Source organism: Salvelinus sp. IW2-2015, linkage group LG15 (genome assembly GCF_002910315.2).
Source record: "Salvelinus sp. IW2-2015 linkage group LG15, ASM291031v2, whole genome shotgun sequence".
NCBI classification, from domain to species: domain Eukaryota; kingdom Metazoa; phylum Chordata; class Actinopteri; order Salmoniformes; family Salmonidae; genus Salvelinus; species Salvelinus sp. IW2-2015.
In genome coordinates, this window is record NC_036855.1 from 63,991,314 (window position 1) to 64,007,750 (window position 16,437).

The 16,437-nt window shown below is 42.1% G+C and overlaps 1 protein-coding gene across 1 annotated transcript in view; it reads left to right on the forward strand.

Moving 5' to 3' along the window:
- Nucleotides 1-13,322, forward strand: part of mybpc3 (myosin binding protein C3) — a 43,295-nt gene extending 29,973 nt beyond the window's left edge. The window contains 7 exon segments of the mRNA XM_070447331.1: nucleotides 8,608-8,773; nucleotides 8,867-8,973; nucleotides 9,067-9,096; nucleotides 9,221-9,360; nucleotides 10,796-10,955; nucleotides 11,372-11,476; nucleotides 11,829-13,322. Coding sequence (XP_070303432.1) covers nucleotides 8,608-8,773; nucleotides 8,867-8,973; nucleotides 9,067-9,096; nucleotides 9,221-9,360; nucleotides 10,796-10,955; nucleotides 11,372-11,476; nucleotides 11,829-12,037 — 917 coding nt within the window. The 3' untranslated portion in view covers nucleotides 12,038-13,322.
- Nucleotides 13,323-16,437: the final 3,115 nt, after the last annotated feature.

The following is a 16,437-nucleotide window of genomic DNA, read 5'->3' on the forward strand; positions in this document are numbered from 1 at the left end:
TTTAGAGGGCTTCTTTCATGCTCTCTCGTCTTCATCCTTTCGATCTATCTCATCTTTCTCGTCTCTCTCTCACTGGTTCGATCGTCAGTACTCGTATCTCGCTCTCTACTCTCTCTCTCGTCTCTCTTGCTCTCTCTCGTCTCTTCTTCTCTTCATCTCCTCTCTCTTCTCTCTCTCTCTTCTCTCTCTCTCTCTCTCTCTCTCTCTCTCTCTCTCTCTCTCTCTCTCTCTCTCTCTCTCTCTCTCTCTCTCTCTTCTCTCTCCTCTCTCTCCTCTTCTCGTTCTCTCTCATCTCGTCCTCCTTCTCTCATCGTGAGCGACCTATCTCTCTCTCGCTCTCTACCGTCGTATCTCTCTCTCTCTCTAGGTCTCACGGTCATCTATGTTTCGTTCCCCTCTCTCTCTTCGGTCTGAGGAGGAGTTTCTCTCGTCTCAAGGAAGTCTCTCGTCTGCTCTCACTTCGCAATATCATCTGCCTGGCAGCGATGGGGTAAAGTGTCCATATCTCATCGCAGATATTTAATTCTTCATCAATCTCCAATCTGCTGGACCCAGATACACTTCGGGATACAAAATAGAATCAAAAGTCAGTGTCACTACAAACATCCGCAGAACGACGTCGTCGCGTATTGCGTGGCATCTCGTACACTAGAACGGATCGGAACAACTCATCCACCCTACAAACTCAATAGCAACGCTAGGCGTACCTAAATATGGCTCCATTCAGAGACAACGATAAACGCTGGGCTCGGGTCGGTGAGATTGTGCTCTGGAACCATCTATGTCCCGTGAGGCCGTCCTAAACCCTCCCATGTTAAGTAAATACGCCGAGAATCTCGGTCAACGATTCTCTGAACTTCGCTGGCCGTTTTATTTTTATGGAGACTATTGGGTGTTTTAGAGGGGAACATGGTAGCAAGCTGGTCGCCCGGGGTGGACGACTTTGAGGGCAGTGTATGTATTCTTTTTTCTAGGTTTGTTTGTTTTTTCTATGTGTTTGGCACGGGTGTGGTTCCCACCAATCAGAGGCAGGCTGGGGTTGTATGCGTTGTGCTCTGATTTGGGAGCCATATTTAGGGTAAGCCTGTTTTTTGTGTTTTGTGGTGGTTGTTTCTGGTGTTAGTGTTTGCACGCATACGGGACTGGTCTTCCGCAGGATCTCTGTACGTGCCCTCTGGGTACCATAATCCTAGGTAGCTTAGAGCTCGTGAAGACATTAATATAATGAAAGCGTTGCAGCAGAGTGGGTTCATGCAGTGCGTGTACATACGCATTTGGATTAACATTTTATCGGTAGGATCTATTAAAGTGATCGGCCTGTTCCTGCTGAACGGGTGCCTTGGGGCTATCGCCTAACTTTTGGTCGATTCCTTCTCGCTACCCTCAATAACCTTGTCGCGTCGCATCAAGAGGACTTTGCGGATTTTTTACCATCACGAGGGATGGGAACGTGTTTCTTTTATGGGCTGGAATGAAGGAGGACCGGTCTTGTCCTCTGAGAGGGATGATCTGTCAATAAAATAAATTTTAAAGATATTCGGTATAGCTTTATTGTTAAGAATAAAGATTAATGTTTTGAATATGGCAGTGTGGTCGCAGTCAAAAGGTCTATGAGAACACCTCAACGATCACATATCTCGAATCCGGATTGCTGTTCAGGAACAAGTGGATGTATGAGTGAGCATCCTACATGCTTGAGTGTTACCCTTGCTAGGTGTGTAAGAGGAGAGAAAGACTGAGTTGAGTAGGGATGATTAGAGGACAGATTAACTGGATTACTGTATCCGGAATATAGATACTACAGGTAAGAAAAAGACGGAGTGAGCCAAATTGCATATCACTAGACACTGAAAAGCTTACTGTACAGTTTGAGGTTGGAGTGGGAAGAATATGCTGAGAAAATATCACTGCCCACTAACGGTTGCCCATATTTGAGTAAATGCATATAAAATAAAAAAATTATAATAAGTTTATCACAATACAATTTGCTGGGGTGGATGGAGAGGATTGTGAGGAATCAAGTCGAGTGGGATAATAAATAAAAATAGTCGCAGCAGGAAGCTCTCTAGCTATTCCTACGCGCTGTTTACTGCTGACGCAAGAATTTTAGGCTTAAGATGAGGGAGTTAGTCAATCATGTTCAACATTCAGCAGTTCAACGATTCTGTTAAGGAGGTATATCAAAAGATGGAGAGCTGGATTGAAGCTTGAGGGCTCCTGTTTGTATGAGGCTCTATGTCTAACGCTACAGTATGACATTAACTGTTGTTTTTATAATCAGCGAATCTGTTATCTTATCCATGTAGCAAGCAACACAGTTAATATCGAATAAGGCCAGAAGCGGCGTAAATACACGTACAGTGTCGTGGTCTCATTGAGAAATGTATTAGGCTACATCTGGGGCCCTACATGCAGAGCATAGAGGAAGGGTTCATAGACAGGCTACAGTAAAGGCCTGGCGAATGTACAGGGATAAGAGGATAATGTTCAGAGGTCCAAACAGGATTTGTGGCAAGTCTATGGCGTAATTCATGCGAGATGCTAGAAGAGGAGTTTTTTGGGAGCACGTTTGGAAGCTGGGCTTTGGCAGAGTTGTCTCGCGTGTAAGGTGTCCATGACATACATTAGAGAGCAGCCACTGGTTTGACGTGATGAAATTGCCTGTAATCATCTCCTTGGCAGCAGGGGCAGATGGTGCATATGTAGTTATGGGTGTAATGGTGTCTGTATGTGGCAGCTACCCTTTGCCTCTTGGCTAAACAGTGTACCAGTGCTCTATGGTTGGTTGGTTCTTTGAGGTACGATAGATGCTTTGAGGACTGGGCTGATTGGCAACATATACAGGTGAATTATGTAATATGAAGAAAATATAAGATCATTCTTGATACGTACAGTATCTTATTCTTCCAAAATTAAGAGATGTCATCATGGGTATGCTGTTGTATTTTCCTTCAAGAAGGTCAGATACTTCATACGCTTGTTTGGGCCTCAAAGTGCGCCTTTTCTACCAGGCAGCACACCTTTGATAAAAGAAAAGATAGCGAGAATTCTCTTTTCTTTTCCCGCTGGATATGAAACGAGTCAATTTGTTACGCCGCCCTTACAGTTATGATGCCCCCAGTGGCCCTCTTTTGTCATAGAGGTACAGGCAGGCCATAAAGTGACATTTAGATGGCAGAGGACGTTCAAAGTAGTGGTAGCAGCCTTTGTCTGTCTGCGGTAGGAATCAGTGTGACAGTCCACCAGAATCCTTAGCACAAACCCAGCATTTAATTCCGAATGCACGCTGTCATTTTTTATATCGAACACTTCAGTGTGGCAACAGTGTTGTGGATGGTATTTATAGTGGATCTGGTGGAGTAATGGAACTATCGTGATGAGAGGCGGTGGAAATTGAATTTTTTGTGTTCCAGAATATGAAATTGGATTATAGTCGTGACCGTAATGAAGTGGTTTTCGGGTGTTGTATGTTACACCCCATGAAAAAAGTACTGATAGTAATACTATGGTATAAATACTATTTAGTATTCACTGTAAGTGATTTGTATGACATGACTGTAGTATACTGTAGTATTAACAGTTGTACTATAGTTTTGTGTTTGGCAGACCATGATATTATACTGGTGGTATTACGTTTGTATATAGTTTGTTTGCAGACATGACTGTGGTATACTGGTAGTATGTAACAGTTTTCTATAGTTTAAATGACTGTGTACAAAACAGGGTGGTAAAGGGATAGATCAAAGGGCCTATTGTGTTCAATGGAAAATAATAATACAGTCGGAAGGTGTGTTTCACGATGCGTTCGGCGGAACTAACTTCCACGTATTATCTCTTTTATCCTGATTACACACTCGGGTTCCGGTTTTTGTGGTTGTCGGCGCCTGCGGGTGTCGATATCGTCTTGCTGTATTACGTGTTTACAGGTTCCTTATAGTTAAATTTTATGGGTAGTAAAAAAACAGTGGGTAAGGGATAATCAACAAGGGGCCTATGTGTTAATGGAAAATCATAAACAACGTCGAAGGTTGTGTTCCGACGATGGCGTTCGCGGAACCTAACCTTCCACGATTGTTCTCTTTTATCCTTTTTTATTCAGGGGTGAAAGTTAGGCGGAAATCATTCGAAACACGTTTTTGGTGTTTTGTAAGTGATGTTTTTACGATTTATGCAAATGGCACTGTATGAGTGCAGGAATTATTTTTAAAGTGGAGTAAGGTTATGTTGGAAAAGGTATAGACACACAGTCCTGGACACTGACTGTAGGCCGTCACATGTAGCGCCTATTATAATTAACCTCCTACCCTGAAGGTCATGTTCGCTCACAGAAATTAATGATAGCCAAACTGTTATATTTTGTTTTAGGAACTGGGAGTGGAGAAATATGATTTATTTGTTTCAGCGATCTTGAGGAGAGATGGGAATACGTGCTTACGGGAGCTTGTTGTTTTAGCCTAACGTGCGAATTTCTTTCAGCGATAAAAGCTGACCAGAATATATCATTTTCACCACATAAATATGCTCAAGACGAACTGAAATACAAATTCACAAACATGTTGTGATCATTTTCATGGCTTTGCATGTTCGTTAAATGCCCGGTCAAATGTCATTTGGCAAATCTCCCTGGTGCCTACCGCTGCCATGAGAGATGCAGAAAATGAAGATGTCGAAAACTTGATCATGCCAACTACTTGTTGTGAGTGCATTGATCATTTCTATCGATTTATGACATTTCTCTGGTGAGCTAGGCTTTATTATAGTATTCTAGACAGCATCAAGTAATGAACAGAAGAGAAGCTGCATGGTAATCTAATTTCTAGACAAGTTATACAGAATAGCCGTATCGAATGTGGAAATTATACTGAACAAAATGCAAACGCACGCAATGCAATAATTTCAAGATTTTACTGAGTTCAGTTTCATTTTAGGAAATCAGTCAATTGAAATAATGTGTTAGGCCTTAATCTATTGAATTTCACATGACTGGGGCAGGGTGCAGGCCATGTTGTGGGTGCCTTGAGGGCATAGGCGCACCCACTGTGGAGCTGCAGGCCAACCATGGGGAGCCAGGCCAGCCAATGGTCAGAATGAGTTTTCCGCGCGACAAAATGGATTTTATTTACAGACAGAAATATCTAGGTGACCGCTAAGCTTTTGTGCATATGGAAACATTTTGGGGATTGTCTTCTTTTCAGGTCAGTGAAACAGCGGTGTATTTAGAAAATTCATAATGAGTCTTGAACAACAATTATTTCCCACACCCCATGTCCTTCTGCTTCCCTGAGTGAAGTCGTGGTGCAGGTGTATGAGCCTCATGAAGTGGCCTAATTGTTGACAATCAGATGAAAACATAATGACTGGTTGTGTTCATGCAACAATTACAAATATGTACTATTAGGCAGTGTTTCGGTTTAAGACCAGCATATTGAGTGTCTAGGTCCCTTGTTCTGGTGTCAGTCGGCTCTCGGACAGGTGAGGACTATTAATGTTCTTCTTGAGACCAGCAGAGGTAAAAAACTCATTAATTATTAGCTTTCCATTCAGTCATCGCGGCATTAAACGCTTCGCCAGGCCAAATAATTATACATGCCTTACTTGAAGAAATAATATCTTATCGCCTATTGAACCTGGGATTCCTACTTTACGTCGTCAACAGTTGACTGTCCGTTTACCTTCATTGAACAATATCTTCAAGGCTTTGTCCCAATTTCCCTTGACTGTAAACATCAAAAGGGCGCAGGTATTGTTCGTGGAGGCTATACAAGGTAGTACGCCCACAGCAAACTAAAAATGTTGTCCTATTCCAGCGAGTATAGAGAATCAAACCACAGGCGACGTGGTAGAGACGTTGGATGATGACCATTCAATGGAAACGAACATAGGAGAAAATCTAAACGAACGTAGGACAAAAATTAAATAACCACATTAATTTTGATTGAACAACAACCATCAATTAACAATGTCACTTCAGCATTTTCAACTTTGACAGAACCTTAACCGTGTCATTTTGACATCTAAAAACACCCATTCTCCACCATCTCGTAACTAAACATCAGTTTATCACCGTTTTACAATCCTAACATGACCGTAAGTGCCCAGTCATTGATGTCAAGAGCTGCAGAGTGCAGACATTGGTTTTGCTGTTCTAAAGTTAGACCTGCAATTTTGTTGGAACATTTTGGATGTAGATGTACAGTACCAGTCAAAAGTTTGGACACACCTACTCATTCATGGATTTTTCTTTCTTTTTACAATTGTAGAATAATAGTGAAGACATCAAAACTATGAAATAACACATGGAATCATATGGAAATATATTTTATATTTGAGATTCTTCAAAGTAGCCACCCTTTGCCTTACCACACTCTTGGCATTCTCTCAACCAGCTTCACCTGGAATGCTTTCCCAACAGTCTTGAAGGAGTTCCCACATATGCTGAGCACTTGTTGGCTGCTTTTCCTTCACTCTGTGGTCCAACTCATCCCAAACCATCTCAATTGGGTTGAGGTCAGGTGATTGTGGAGGCCAGGTCATCTGATGCAGCACTCCATCACTCTCCTTCTTGGTCAAATAGCCTTTTTTGGCTACTACATAATTTCATATGTGTTATTTATTAGTTTTGATTTCTTCACTATTATTCTACAATGTAGAAAATAGTAAAAATAAAGAAAAACCCTTGAATGTGTAGGTGTGTCCAAACTTTTGACTGGTACTGTATATAAACAGACATGTATGTTTGTATATATACAGTTATCAAACCAAATCAAAATCAAATCACATTTTATTTTTCACATGGGCCAAATACAAATACAATCTTATCATGAAACGCTTACTTATGAGCCCTTAACCAACAATGCAGAGTTTAAAAAAAAATTAAGTAAGTAAGAATTTTTCTGCTAAATGGACTAAAGGATAAAATAACAATAATGAGGCTATATACAAGGGGTACATGTACTGAGTAAATGTGCAGGAGTACGGGTTAGTCGCGTAATTGAGGTAATATATACAGTACATGTAGGTAAGGGTAAAGTGACTACGCATAGATAATAAACAGAGAGTAGCAGCAGTGTATGTGAGGAGTGTGATGGAATATTAATGTATATATGTGTGTGGCGTCAATATGAATGGGTGTGTGTGTGTTTTGTGTGTGTGTCCGTGTGTGTATTGCAGTGTCAGTGTAGTATGTGCGGGTGTGTGGTTAGAGTCCAGTAAGTGTACATCAAACCTGTGCAAGAGAGTCAGTGCAAAAAAAATAAATAAGAATAAAATAAGGGGGTCAATGTAAATAGTCCAGGTGGCCATTTGATTAACTTTTGAGCAGTCTTATGGCTTGAGGGTAAAAGCTGTTAAGGAGCCTTTTGGTCCTAGACTTGGTGCTCGGGTATCGTTTGCCGTGCGGAAGCAGAGAGAACAGTCTGTGACTTGAGTGGCTGTAGTTTTTTGCAATTTTTAGGGCCTTCCTCTGACACCGCCTGGTATAGAGGTCCTGGATGGCAGGAAGCTGGGCCCTACACACTACCCTCTGTATCGCCTTACGGTCAGATGCCGAGCAGTTGCCATACCAAACAGTGATGCAACCAGTCAGGATGCTCTTGATGGTGCAGCTGTAGAATTCTTTGAGGATCTGAGGACCCATGCAAATTCTTTGCAGTCTCCTGAGGGGAAATAGGCATTATCGTGCCCTCTTCACAACTGTCTTGGTGTATCTGGAGMATGATAGTTTCTTAGTGATGTGGACACCAAGGAACTTGAAGCTCTCGATCTGTTCCACTACAACCCTGTCGATGTGAATGGGGGAGTGCTTGGCCCTTCTTTTCCTATAGTTCACAATCAGCTCCTTTGTTTTGCTCACGTTGAGGGAGAGGTTGTTGTCCTGCCACCACACTGCCAGGTCTCCTCTCTGTAGGCTGGTTCGTCGTTGGTGATCAGGCCTACTACTGTTGTGTCATCGGCAAACTTAATGATGGTGTTGGAGTCGTGTGTGGCCACGCAGTTGTGGGTGAACAGGGAGTACAGGTGGGGACTAAGCACAAACCCCTGAATACACAAGTATCTTGTGTGTATATTGTATATTATATTGTGTGCTGCTCAGCGGTTGTTGCTCGTAGTTGAATTTAAAGATGATATCTGGCCCAGCTCACAACTATAGTTTATCTGGGCCTCTAATCAAATTTAGCCATTGCCAAGAATTACCAGCTGCCAATCCCATTATGCTCTCGGTAGCAGCTTCTCATTGCTCCTGTCAGCTAACTTCATTCTGCCGTAACCTTCACTAGGAGTGGAGTAGTTTACATTGATCATTGCGGACACTACCTGTCCACTACCCTTAACTGTCTCATACTCTCTCTTATGTTGATAGACTTTGAGCTTGCAGCCTCCATTGATGTCTAAAAGTATCTGTTTCCTGTGTGGATCAGATGCCCTATCCTCTATGCATCTGGTGTTGTCATGTACAAGTTACACAGTATATCCATGTCACTTAGGATCCCCAAGTAAAAGTCCCCCAGAAAAAACTAGGATCATAATGAACACACCCCATACTCTGAACTACTTCATATACTACATACATTGTGAATCATATCTGACCTCTGACCTCTGACCATTTAGAGAAGGAACTGGAGGTGTACCAAAACATTGCTGACCTCACGGTGAAGGCAAAGGACGAGGCTGTGTTTAAGTGTGAGGTCTCAGATGAGACTGTGAAGGGTATCTGGTACAAGAATGGAGTGGAAGTGAAGGCCGATGCCAGGACCCATATTACACACATTGGCAGGTGAGAATGGTATCCATACTGTTGTAATGGGTAGGGTCAGAATGTTTGTTTAGTAGTTGGACAAATATTTGTGAAAATTATGTCTCACTGAAGGATCCACAAGCTCACTATTGATGATGTCAAACCTGAGGACCAGGGTGACTACACCTTTGTTCCAGAGGGATACGCATTCAACCTCTCAGCCAAACTCAACTTCCTGGGTACTTTTACAATTACACCATGTCATGTGCCCCTGCATTTCATAATGATCCTTTTCATTTTATGAATTCATTGCGTGTTTGTCTGCTTTTCAGAGGTCAAGATCGATTATGTGCCTCGCCAAGGTATACCATGGTTGATTCTTCATCCTCGCAGCCTCTTATTCAATTTAAAATATTATATATCTTGGATTGCTGGATTAAGAGACATTTACATATGTTGCATGTCCATCATTCTTTATTCCTGAAGATCCTCCAAAGATCCACCTTGACTGCATGGGTCACACGGCCGACTCCACCATAATGGTGGTGGCTGGGAACAAGCTGCGACTGGACGTGCCCATCACTGGAGACCCAGCGCCTACTGTGGTCTGGACAAAGGGAGAAAAGGTAAAGTTGCTGGTTTTCCTTATTAGCCACGCAGGCTAGCACATAGGCTCTATTACAATATTGGTAGGCCAGAACCAAATCTTGTGTGAACGCTGGCCTCTGGCCAGTGGATGTTTAGGAGAGACTACCTCAGTTCCAACGTCTTCTAGGTAAGGCTTGCTGTGAGAAGACTGAACCATGTTGTTTTGTCTGCCCCATTAGTACGTCATAAGCTGTCTGATACTTTGTATGTTCACTCATACAATTAACTCTTCCACTACCAGTGGCCACGTACTGTAGACTAGCTTAATTATTAATGTTTCTATCCATGTTTTTTTCACTATCAACTATGGTGTTTACCTTGTTTTCCACTTTCAACTATGTGGTTTCCCATGTTCTCAATTGTCAAACTTTTTAATTTATGTCTTAGCTAATTGTCCCACTTTCATGGTGAGAGGGTCCCTTCCTCACCCATCCCAACAGGTAGGAGGTCTGCAGGCGATCACATGACCTAAATTCCAGCAGGTGACTGGTTGATTGCTGGGAACGGGAGGTTAGTTGGGGAGAAGGGGAATACCCTCTGGCTTCCTCTTCAGCACCCTTACTGCTTTGCTTTGCTCATGTAGGCTGGCTCTGAGGTGGCGGCAGAAACATGGAGCATCAAGGATGGGGATGTGAGTGTGGCCCTAAACACCAACGCTGAGGCCTGTGCATGTCTCTTTTCAATCTCTGTTACTACTTCTCTCCATAACACCTGGGTTCCAAAAAATGCATCTCTTTCCCCTGTATATTTGTGTCAGTCTCATGCTATCCTTTCTCTTCTGGCATCCCTGTTACTTTTTATTCCTCATGCTCTCACACACTGTTCATTTCAAAACATCAAGGATTTTATTTTGTCTGTGCCAATAGAGGCCTGGGTGGCAACGTGTTGCCTGATAACTTAACACAGCATTCAATGCTAATTAAACAATGCATGCAGTTTCATACTTCCATGACGATCAGGTAAGAGCATGTTCAAAATCTTCTGCTGAAATGAAAGACATCGAAGGGGTGACACCAGAACAGTAAGTATTATAACTGCTTTTGCATGGCCATTTCAGCTGAGTCTATGAGTAAACCTCCYAGTGTGGTTGGTTTTCATGCCAAAAAGCATGACCAGGTAAATCCTTTCCAGCCAWTGTGTCTTGGAAAGTGTATTTCATCCTTTTTTGGCTTTGACAATAAACAGTATCATCAAGGGTGTGTTCACTACAACAGACCGGAAGCAAGCAAGCCGAAACAAGGAAGGACCTACCTGAATTTGTCCATTAAGAAACTCTCGTTTGCAATGGTGTACACTAATGAATACACCCCAGATTAGATGATATAAACGGTTGCATTACGAATTGGAATTGATCCCTTAAGTTCAGCTGAATGAGAATGACTCCACTAATGAACTGCTGTCCTGATGAGTCAGGTGATGACAGAGGGAGATGGAAGGCTCCACGTGGAGAGCACCAAGGGACACTGTATCTTCACTATTGAGGGAGCGGATAAACAGGACGAGGGCCTCTACTCTGTGATTGTGCGGAACCCTGCTGGGGAGGACAAAGCTGACATTAACGTCAAAGTTGTTGGTAAGATACAACCACTGTCCACAAGGATTTTTGTTGATACATTTTTCATTCTGTCATTAGTCAAAGAGATGAGACAAATTAGTTTAATCAGGTTGTACCTTGCTTATYCTGTATTTTACACTATATTTCGAGGGGCTTGGGACAAAGGTTGCAAATCTGCATTTTTTTCTCCAAATGTAGTTATTGTCATAGCCTTGTTCTGTTCAATGTTCTCTGCCTATGTAGTACTCTAAATACCCCAATTAATTTTGTTCAGTTCAAAAGAATACTAGATAAAAGTTGCAGACGCCATTCAAACCAATGAGGGTTTGAAACTTTAAAGCCAATTATCTCAGAATCATCTTTTTGCAGATAGAACCTTATAGTCCCAAGTCATCGTATTTATGTTATTTTTAATGGCCTTTTCTTTTCCTCAGATGTGCCAGACCCTCCCTCGGCCCCAAGGATCCTCAGTGTTGGAGAGGACTCCTGCGTTGTCCAGTGGGACCCCCCTAAGTCAGATGGTGGCAACCCGATCATTGGTGAGGATATACAGTAGCGTACATAATCTCTTACCAGATCTTATGTTCAGGCATACACCGTGCTCACTTGTTTACAGCGAACATGTACAGAGAAAATATGAGTAGTTTGATTGTAGTATACTGATAGGTACAGTCACGTCTATCGGTGGAGGCTGCTGGGATGACGGCTCATAATAATGGCTGGAACGGAACTGAACGAATGGAATGGCATCATGTGTTTGATGTATGGAATGGCATGGAAACCATGTGTTTGATGTATTTGACACCATTCCACTAATTCCGCTGCAGCCATTAAGGTGCCACCAACCTCCTGTGATGTCTACAGTAACAATGTTTGACTTTTTCTTCCCAGGCTATGTGCTGGAGAGGAAGAAGAAGAAGAGCTACAGGTGGATGAGGCTGAACTTTGACCCCTACACTGATACTACCTATGAGGCCAAGAGGATGATAGAGGGTGTGGAATATGAGATGCGTGTCTATGCAGTGAACGCCATTGGCATGTCATGTCACAGCGCTGCCTCACAACCTTTCATCCCAGTGGGTGAGTTCCCCTCCTTGTGATTTTCCTTTATATACATCTGTGAAATTGAACTTCCCTGTTTGAGGGATGGGGAAATACATTTTGTTCCATGTAGCGCCTCATACAATCAGGTCATTCAAAATGCAAACAGATAGGTGTCAGCTTTCAAAACTTGTTGGTGTAAACTTTGGGCGGTGGAAAGTGATTAATGGGATGGATGGTCATCGTATAGGCATGTGCCCTCCCTTGGGTGGTCACACTGGACAGTCAGGCTAAGGGACAGGTCAGCTAAAGATATCAGTTACTCGCCAGTCATATGATTATGTTTACATGCAAACTAATAATTCGATATTAAACTGATTATGGCAACAGGCAGATTATGCAATAGTCATGTACACACCTTACTCTGATTATCTTAATCGGCATAAGGTCAAAATCGAAGTAAACATGCAGCAATTAAAACACCAGGTTTTCTAAGCAATCTTTTGAATTATTAGGACATGTGTAAATGGCTTAATCGGAGTTCCAGCAGTGCATTTGATCTGCATTTGTGCCAGCACCAGCAGCGTAAGCCTCCCTCTTATGCGCGAGGGAAGTTACCACAAGAGGGCACAGTGGTCTGAAAGTATGTATCTTTACAACGCAATCATGTATTATGCCAAATCAATTAAATTAAACCATTACTTATGAGAAGCAATTCACCACACATACTGTAAACTAACACCTCACATACTGTAACCTAACACCTCACATACTGTAACCTACTGTAACACAGTGTGAGTTAGCCCATCTAGATGAATAATGCAGAGAAGTAATGACCTGTGTCTGTGGAAAAACTGAAAGTATGCATCTTAGAAATAGCTTTCACATACAAACTGTATATGTCTGAACTCAGAATCAAGTAGGCTTCCCAAAAATAACATGGTCGCTGTGGTAGTACGTTTACTTTGATTGGTGATTTTCTGCGTTAATCAAAGTCCCATCAGGTAGCCTATTTCAGATGTGTCCATGTAAACAGGATTATTAGGAACATCGTTATTTTTGCATAGCATGTAAACGTTTTAATCAAACTATTATATTAATCTGATCATTCTGATCATGTATTGTCACACTGTCACATAAACACAACTTTTGTCCTGGCAGAGATGACTGATTTACACTCACACTGACCTGCTGTGAGCTGACCACGGAACATAAACAGAGCATAAAACAGAAGAAACAACCCCATTGTTCTGACTGCAGCTACATACCTGTATTCTCTGAATATAATGTTGATATTACTTCCTTAATAATACAGTTGCGCTAATATGTCACAAAATTCCCAATTTGATGTATCAAATTGTATGTATTTTTTGTATTTTTATTTTTACATGATTTTAATTGAAAATGTACAAAACTGTTTCCATCTTAAAGTATTTGGATTACCCATATACATATTTTCAGTGGCAGTGTGTTTGATTGATGTCACTGCTGTCTATCACTACAGTGAATTGTCTTGGGGGTTTGGCTACTGAGAGTTAAGTTTACATATCCCCTAAGCCATGTAAGGTCTGCTATGCAATCACAACGGGCACCTGTAACCACTCAACAACAACCCATGGTCATCTTGACATTTGGTTCCCATGGCATGCAGACTTGTGCTCGTGGGGAAAACATGTTTGGGTAGACACTGTCTAAAATAAGACTGGAGGAGGTGTCTTCAAGACAGAAATCAGAGTCTAGTGGAATTATGGGGCTCTCTTTGCTGTGTCTCTTAATATTTTACCTTGGGTCCCGCTCTACCTTCTCCTCTCCTCCTCTGAGATGTGAGTGTGAACATCGAGTATCGGATTCGGACCATCTTGTCAGACAGCTGATAGGAAACTATCTGTGGCATCTCTCCGTCTATAATAATGGATGTAGCGCAACGGGGGTTGCTGGGGAACAGCTGCTTAGAACACAGGGGCTTGCTGCAATGTTGAGGCTGCTTCTGGGAGACATTTGGACCAGCTGAATGCTGTGTCGAGTGCTATACTGAGATAGAAAGAGCGAGGAAGAGAGAGAGGAGAGCAGCAGAGTAAGTTGAAGGTGTAGTGGGAGAAAAGACAGGAGTGATGTTAGACAAGTCACTTCGAAGCATATGTTTAAATTTAAGGCTGACAAGGCATCTAGCAAAGAGGCGAGAAGAAAGCAGCAGGGGGAAGATCAGTGGATGGTGCAGCAAAGGCGACGAGAGGGGAGCCACAGGGGGTAGCAGACACAGCAACTCCTCCAGAGGAAAAAGCCCAGATCTAGACAGAGGCTGTTGAGCGCACGACCCCAGAGCAGACCATCGCAGAAGGAGCGCCTCGGCACCAGCTGCGGATCGGGGCTCTCGGCGAAGGCGACCCAGGATAGAGCTCCCTGCAGAGGGTGCCCCAGCAGAGCCTGTCCGGCAAAGAGCCGTACAGAGTCGGAACATCCTAGATGAGGCATTAGATTTTTTCCTTAGCTAGGGTCAAGCTCTTAGGGGATTGGTTTTTGTTCTGTATAAATACTGGGGATTTTTTTAATGATGATTGTATAATGATGCTAATAAGATAGAAGGTATAACCTCTGGATGTGGTGTACTAATGGTTGTGTTTCTCTTTAACTGTTATGTGGGGCATGTAAGTGATGGGACAGTGACTTCATGGAAATAGAGATGTTGTTGTTGTGTTTTGTTCTCTGTATTAAAACTCGGCGAAAAGAGAAGAAAGTTTTCTCCTGTGTTGTTGTTTTGTGTGTTGGTAGTAATGAGGGAGGTTTTATAAAGTTTTGTTTGGCTGTGTTCCTGTATGCCGGTAGACGCGAGGTTGGTCTTATCCATTCAGTCTGGCTTTAACACAGACTGACCCGACTCTATAGTAATGCTACTGGGACTGTCTGGTTAACCCTCTGTGACTGGGACATGGGTCAGGGCGGGGGAAGAGGGCTTCTGTAACTCAACTCTGATGGTGTAGTTGAGCTTATTTTAGGGCAGCTTTTGAGGATTGTTTCTATGTGCATGTTTTGTTATGCCAAACTGTTTATGTGTAAGAATCGAGATGAAAGAATTACAGATAACGTAGTTCTGTCGATATTGAGGATTAGTCAATTGAAATACATTTTAGACTTTTGGATGTAACAAAAATGAGTGTAGATACTCTCTTTTGTTTCTACATTGTTATTTACCATTTCTACAGAAAATATAGGTGAGATGAATCATGAATTAAATTATAGGGATTGATGGTTTCATCGTAGCATGATCACGTAGCCAGTTTGGCTGGTGTCATAGATAGAGTAACATAGTAAGTAAACACACACTGAATATTAGTATGAATATGTGCAGTTGGTATGGTTAAACGAGGTTGTGGCACTTAATTGGGGAGAAGGCTCGTAGGAAATGGTTGGAGGGAATAATTGGAATGGGATATCAAACCGTGGTTTTCATGTGTTGATGGTTCATTTACTACCTGTTGGTCATTATTATGAGCGCTTCTCTAGCACTCGACTGATGGTTAATAAGACAGATGGTTACTTACCTTTAGTACTTTACCTATCATAACCTTAATTTACCTTACCAATATCCTAGTAGCTAAGGTGCCAGGTGTAGTACCAGCTAGCTTATTTAACATATATCTATTTTGCAAATTCGTATTATAGTTTCACGTGTGAATTCGTAAACATTGTTTCGTTTTTGAATTGTACATATAATCGAATGTAAATTCGTAACCATGTTATATCGAAAGGGTATGGACCTCCAAAATGAATAACTACCATCCTAAATATGGAGTGGTCGGGATTTGCATCAGAATAAACAAAATATGCTCTAAGCCATGAGAAGTTAGTATTTGATGCAGCTCTGTCATGCATTATTTATTAACCAGGCAAGTCAGTTAAGAAAAGGTTCTTATTTTACATGAAGACATAGCAACCGGACGATGCCTTGGGAATTGGTGTTGCCTATGAACCCAATACACGGTTGTGATACCAGGCTGGATTGAACCAGGGTTGTAGTGAACTCAGCACTGAGATGCAGTGTTAAACCCGTGCGCTCCGGGACATGAAGGTATACTTAATCCAATGTGATCTCTGTCAGTAGTGCAGGGGTTTACACCTGGGTTGTGGGTGTAAGGTTGGAGATAATGTATTTAGGAAGTGATGCTTTTATTGGAGGACCTAGTTACCCGGCAGTTAACCTGTAGTAACACTTAACTTTTTTGGACTAGTTAGCTGCCTTGATGTGGAGGCCATCAGTGACAGGTAGAGTAGAATCCCACGAATAAATAAATCCTGATTGACCTGCTGACAATGAAATGTATTGGAGGACACTAGTTAAAGGTGTTACATTGTAGAACATTACACTTTTTTGCAGTAAGTTACGCTGCTTGAAGCTCAGGGCAAGTGACAGGTAAGTAATACCAATAAAAATATCGCTGCATTGAACTGCCGACTGAAATGT